This window comes from Pollicipes pollicipes, unplaced genomic scaffold, assembly GCF_011947565.3.
Source record: "Pollicipes pollicipes isolate AB1234 unplaced genomic scaffold, Ppol_2.1 Scaffold_5724;HRSCAF=6776_pilon_pilon_pilon, whole genome shotgun sequence".
In the NCBI taxonomy this organism is placed as follows: Eukaryota; Metazoa; Arthropoda; class Thecostraca; order Pollicipedomorpha; family Pollicipedidae; genus Pollicipes; species Pollicipes pollicipes.
This window is the reverse complement of record NW_023596746.1, coordinates 27,023,102-27,028,975: the sequence shown is the minus strand read 5'-3', so window position 1 is coordinate 27,028,975 and position 5,874 is coordinate 27,023,102. Positions and strand designations below refer to the sequence as shown.

The following is a 5,874-nucleotide window of genomic DNA, read 5'->3' as shown; positions in this document are numbered from 1 at the left end:
TTGATTCTGACATTCAGAACATAAAGCACGCAATTTCACATGAGGACACTAACCACGTGACATGATTTTCCTCCGGCCGCTGAAGAAATGCCCGCGGCAATCCACAATGACATGCCAGCGTCCTGCCAGTACGGCAGAACGACCATACAGTGAACGCCAGACCGTGGGTGACGGAGACCCCATTCAGCTTCACAGCTGTTGGTGCGGTTATGCACGTGGCAATAAACGCAGAACATAAAGGAATCTCGCGCGCCAGCGCGTGCCGCATTCGGAGGACCTCGAGCGAGCGGCGGCTGACAGGAGTGGTCTATCAATATGCAACCCGAGCTTTCTCTCACGACAAAGCCGTGAGAACTAGGTCACTTGGAGGGCAAGCAAAGCTCAATATCACCGGTGCCGCACCAGCCGTCATCACCGTACAGCGATGCCGGCTTCATACAGAGGGCGCTGGGTCGAGCGTTACCCTCCGCACGTAAATGAGCCGCTCATATACAGAACATCACGTCACTGAGCTGGCCAGAGCCTCGACATGAGCACTGATTCAACAGCATCGGAACCCCTTCCCCCCCCCCCCCCCCGAGCAAAACAGCACAGATGGCGAAATGGCATCGTTTGGGCACACGCCAAGCCGAGGCAAGACATTCGTTCGGGGCAATAGCAAAGTACAAACCGTCACAGCGCCGCGCGCTACGCACGCGCGGAGGCCGACGACACCTCAGATTGGCAAGACACACACGCTGGTCAGCTGGCTCCAAGACCTCCGGCGAGGCCGGGCGGGGGCGCCGGACCCCCGAGGACCGGCCCCGCTCGCTCTCGGGCGGCGGGGGTTACCGGAGGTCCCGGCCGAGGACCGCATAGGGGTGGGTGTCGGGCGCCGCCCGATCCGCCGCCGGCAAGACAGCGGGCAGCTCACGGCAGGGGGCAGTAACGGCGCGACTGAGGTGATGATGGCGCGGGGATGATGACTCACCAGCGAGACAGCCCCACCAGGCCGCGTCCCCAAACTTCCAATCATTCAACTTGGAATGCTGGCAAGAATGCTGCAATGCCAATTGGTGAAGACTAGCAATTGAGTTGGGGCAATAGCATTGGACACCATCCTGTCCTGAGCGAACGCGTGTTGTCAAGTTATCCAGCAGCATCAGTTAATATTACCAGAAAATGTCGATTGGCACTGCTAGCACAAAAACGTCACCTGATATCCGTCTGGAAGTCGTCGCCTTGGCAATGGGTGTACATGTCATGCCGGCCCAAAGCCCGGCAATCATTCGGACACCAAGAATGATCAGGGGAGGATGATCAGTTGACTCAAAATTGCCATATTTCGATGGTAGTCGCAAGCGATTAGCAAACTCCAGCAGAGATGCTCCAGACTTCTGTCGAGCAGACAAAAAGAGAGAGATAACGCTCTTTTGATGCCAATTATTTTTCGCGTTGCCGCGGGTTTTATGCTAAGCTTTCCCTGAAAAGGGAAGCGACGCTTCCCTGACCCCTGGTCTTGAGCTCGCGGTAAGGGCGCGAGGGGTTACATTACATCATCGGCTCAGAAAACATGTCTACATGAAGTATGAGCCGAAGCTCACCGAAACGATCCGTCGAAACCTAGTTCACAACCGGGGTATGCCGCACGATGATCTTGCAACCAACTAACTACACTTCTCACACTCATACTGCCCCCCAGATACCGTTGTTCACATTGAGTCCTAGATCACTGGGGTCCAGCCTGTCCGTATTTCGCAGCCCCACAGCGGGCAGTACGGGGGACGACAATGGCGACAGGCATGCGGCCTGCCACGCATCTCATCGCCAGCTGGCGATGCTCTGGCTGGAGGCCAGGCGCCCTCACACCCTCCCTCGACTTCACGCGGGCGCGCGATATAACACTGGCCGCGGTGCGCCGGCTCCGTCTCCGCCCGGCGCCATCAGCTGTTGGCGTGCGGCGGCTCCTGGGCGGCCGGCGGCTCGTGGCGCGTGTGCAGCTTCTCGATGGAGGACGACAGCTGCTGCAGCTGGGCCATCAGCTCGTGCAGGCTGGCCGAAGCGCGACCGAGGCCCTCCTCGGAGAGCGGCGGGAACAACTCCTGCTGGGCGCCCATCTCGAAGTGCAGCCGCGCCAGCCGCTCCTGCTGCTCGCGGATCTGTTCCATCTGTTCCATGCTGACGTCCTTCCCTGGCGACGGGTGAAGGGAGGGGGGTCGGTCATGCTAAACGGACGGACCGGTCGGTTCACACGCGCACGGCCGCCTGTGCCGGCCACCCGCCTGCGCGCACCAAGCGGTCCCATCTACCGGTGAGAACTGAATCGGAAGCGTTTAGCAGCTCAAGCGGAATAAAATGGGGCGGTGGCACTGCACGGGTATTGGAAAATAGCAACTGATCAACGGGCCGTTCAGAGCATATCAACTGCGCACCCGGCGGGCGGGAGTGGGGGAAACACGGCCCCAGCCGTGACACGCTCTACGAAGCTGTTCTCGGCCGCCCAGCGCGGTGGTAAGCGCGGCCCGGCTCGCAAACTGCAAGGTTCGAGCCGTGGGGGAACATGTCTATCCACGCCCAGAACAACCCTGAACTAAGTGAGACTGACGGTGATCGGTAAGCACAGGCGCAGAGAGATGCGCGTAATCTCTGTAATGCACTATTGAGCGTACATTTAAGCACTGTACCGTATGCACTCGCAGCAGGTAACACATGATGGAATAACGAAATGACGAACAACGATGCAACATTATGTGATAGAATAACGACTCAAGATAGCGTGATAAAATAACGATGATAAAGTAGTTATGTGCCGCAGACTGACCGAAGGCGCGCAGACTGCCCGAGTTGAACCCGTGCATCAGTCGAAGCAGATCCGTTTCCATTTCCTTCACATCCGTCGGCTCTGTGAGAAACGAGTGGTGTTGGCATGGCCGCGCCTCGCCACCTGCTCAGAAAACGCACAGAGCATGCTCAACACAGACGGACGGGTGGCAACGAATCAGAACGGCATGCGGCAGGGTGGGGAGGGCCAGCAGGCATTATGCTAGTCAACGAACGCAGCAGACGGCAGAGGTCAAGCGGATGACCACTTTCAGGTGGCAGTGCTAACAAACTAGAAAACTAAACATGCTTGCAGATGTGGGCAGGCACATCGAGGCAATATAGGCTTTAAGGCTGCAAACAAGGTATGTGCTGCATACCCGTCCACAGTCCTTGACTGGGGTGACAGGCTTTCAAAACATCAGCAAACAAACAAAAGTGAGCTCAAAGTAAAGGCAGGAATAAATCATGGTCTTTTCAAAACTGCCAGAGCACAGTGCACTTGTTTGCTCTGACATATCACTTAACTGCATCAAGTCAAAACAGCATTGGATCTGTAATCAAACACATGCACATCTAATGTAACAAACTACAATAAATTACTCGGGCTGTAATTCAGACCTGCAGCTACACCTTTCACTTCAAAATGCAATTAGAGCATTGTTGTAGCTGATAAGGCCTGGCTTTCCTCAAACGTTGGCATAAGGTCCTTGGTGGTACATGAAGGCATGAGCCCCAAATACCAAATTGATGTGCACCCATGCCCACTTCCCTTGCATCCTATGTGTAACCTACACGCCCGTCCCCCTCTCCCCCTTGCATCCTATGTGTAACCTAAAACAACAACAGCACCGCGTCAGCACCGACTGCAACATCACCACCAGCTCCGTTGCACCCCTGGCTGCACATGTGCACTCACCTCTGGTGGCGCCATGTTTGTCGCGGCGCGGCTCTTCGGCCGGCGGGTCGCGGCTGCGCGCGCGAGGCCGCGGTCGGCGCGCGCCCGTCTCCGACTCGAACGTGACCGAGCCGGGCCCGGAGGAGCCGGCCGCCGGACTGAGGTCGGCCAGCAGGCGCAACTCCTGCGACTGGCCGGCCGTCTCCTGTGACGCCCGCTTCATGGTACCACCGTCCCCCTGCCTGCCTGCTGACAGGGAGAGCCGAGCTGAGGTGCTGCATGATGCCACATGTGCGGCCAGTAGGAGATGCGTTCCATTAAGAGCCTGCATACAGAGCATGATAGAGTGACATTACAGACCAGGGATTATTCTAAATGTTTGGTCATCTGCTTGTGTTGCAGCTGGGTACTGCTAACTTCACTGCTGTTTGCACTATAAAGCCATCCAACCAAGTCCTCCTGGTATATTAAAGGCTGACACATCAGCACAAAAATTATAGATTTGTGCTGTAAAACCAGGAGCTTAAGGTCTTTTCTTCTTGCATTAAATGATTGCAAGCAGCAATTATGCCTTAAATGATCATGCCTGCAGTGATCCAAAGAAGTACTTTCTTAATTTTATCAAGTAATTGTACGCAGTGATGAGCATACAGCAATATGCTAATCCAGCACCTGGGTGCTGTCAATGTAGCCAATGTTTACACCATCGTGTCATTTTACCAGCATATCCTGGTGCCACTGAGATATAATGATGGTTGATAACTCAGTATAAGGACTGAGATAATGCTGTAAAACCATGAGCTGAGTCTTTTTTTCTTAAGTTAGGTGATTTATGTTGCATTATCTTGTTGATCCATAATTCATACACTGTTTTACTTATGTAAAGCTAGCTTTATTTTTTAAGCATTTAGCATTCCTTTCCACTTGTTACACTAAGCATCAACTTTCTTACTATTTTGATTTACTATGCCCTCTTCTTGTCTTATTCTTGTCATGTCTTATTGAATCATTCAGTCAATAATAGAAATCAGCAATAAACAATCATAAATTCTTTCTTTCTCACAACTACTTCTCACCACAAGTATAAAGCATTTAGGAGAAAACATAATTGGGCACGTCATTATAGAAATCTAACCATGAAAAATATTGTTGATCATCACCTTTTACAACACACCTTGCAAGGCTTCAATTTAGTTATGATCTGTCTCACATTTCAATTTCATAGTTTAATTGGAAGGACTGAAACTGAATAGCAATGCAGTAATTTTTTCAAGACTGTGGATGTATTTACACCTTTCATCTACAAAACTCTACGTAATTGGAGGTAAAAGTAACATAGCAGCAACAGGTGCTTTAGTATTAAGTTGGTGTTCAGCATTAGTTTGATTAATGGCATACACATACATTCCGCAGAATGATAATCAGCTAAAGGCTGACCTGCATCCCTGACCTTTTCCCAGCAAATTTTGATCGAGCTGAAGACTTCCAACTTTGTTCATGTCAGAAGGTAGGTAGGTTTGTAGGCAGGCAGTAGTAGCCACCAGGTAGGTAGGTTATTACCTAAACGAAACTCGGTTCTTCAGACAACTAATATTCCGCCAGTTGTCGCCGAGTCACCAGTCAGCCCAGCCGCAACAACGAAACAGGCGAACAGGGCAAACCGTCTGTTCCGGATGATTTGGGGCGCAACGAAGCACCTATGCGTGTATTATAAAATCAGTAAGACCCTAAATATACTGTGCAATGATATAACTCTACCCAGCCTCCTGCACACTCAGCAAAACTTAAAGCACGGAAAACGCCCACCAGACCAGCTGTACGAAGGCAGCTGTTTCCGACAATGGCAAGGTCGTCAATGAGAAAGGTGCTAGGTAGAGAATAATTTGGTAGCTCTGAAAGGCGAAATGTAAATACGGTATTCTTCCCTTAACCTCATTTTGAATCAGCGTCAGCGAAAATGTTTTTAACGATAAAGATAGCGAATTTTAAGACCACTCCATCACTTATCACTGTCAAACATCCAAATGAATCGGAAAAAGTCGTATATACATTTGATGACATCAAATGTTCTCTAGCCCTACGAACTGCCATAGAATCTTTTCAAGCCTCGTAATGTGACGCAGAGAGAGCGATTACGAACCACTGTAATCTCGGTGGTCTGACCGGCATTGTTATGC

The 5,874-nt window shown here is 51.7% G+C and overlaps 1 protein-coding gene across 1 annotated transcript; it reads right to left on the bottom strand.

The window, feature by feature from the left end:
- Positions 1 to 579: 579 nt before the first annotated feature.
- Positions 580 to 3,836, bottom strand: LOC119102887 (coiled-coil domain-containing protein 28B; the record flags this gene model as incomplete). The annotated part of the gene is made up of 3 exons (XM_037226337.1): positions 580 to 2,170; positions 2,801 to 2,923; positions 3,719 to 3,836. Coding segments are annotated over 3 exons (489 nt in total), but the record flags the coding sequence as incomplete, so codon positions are not given.
- Positions 3,837 to 5,874: the final 2,038 nt, after the last annotated feature.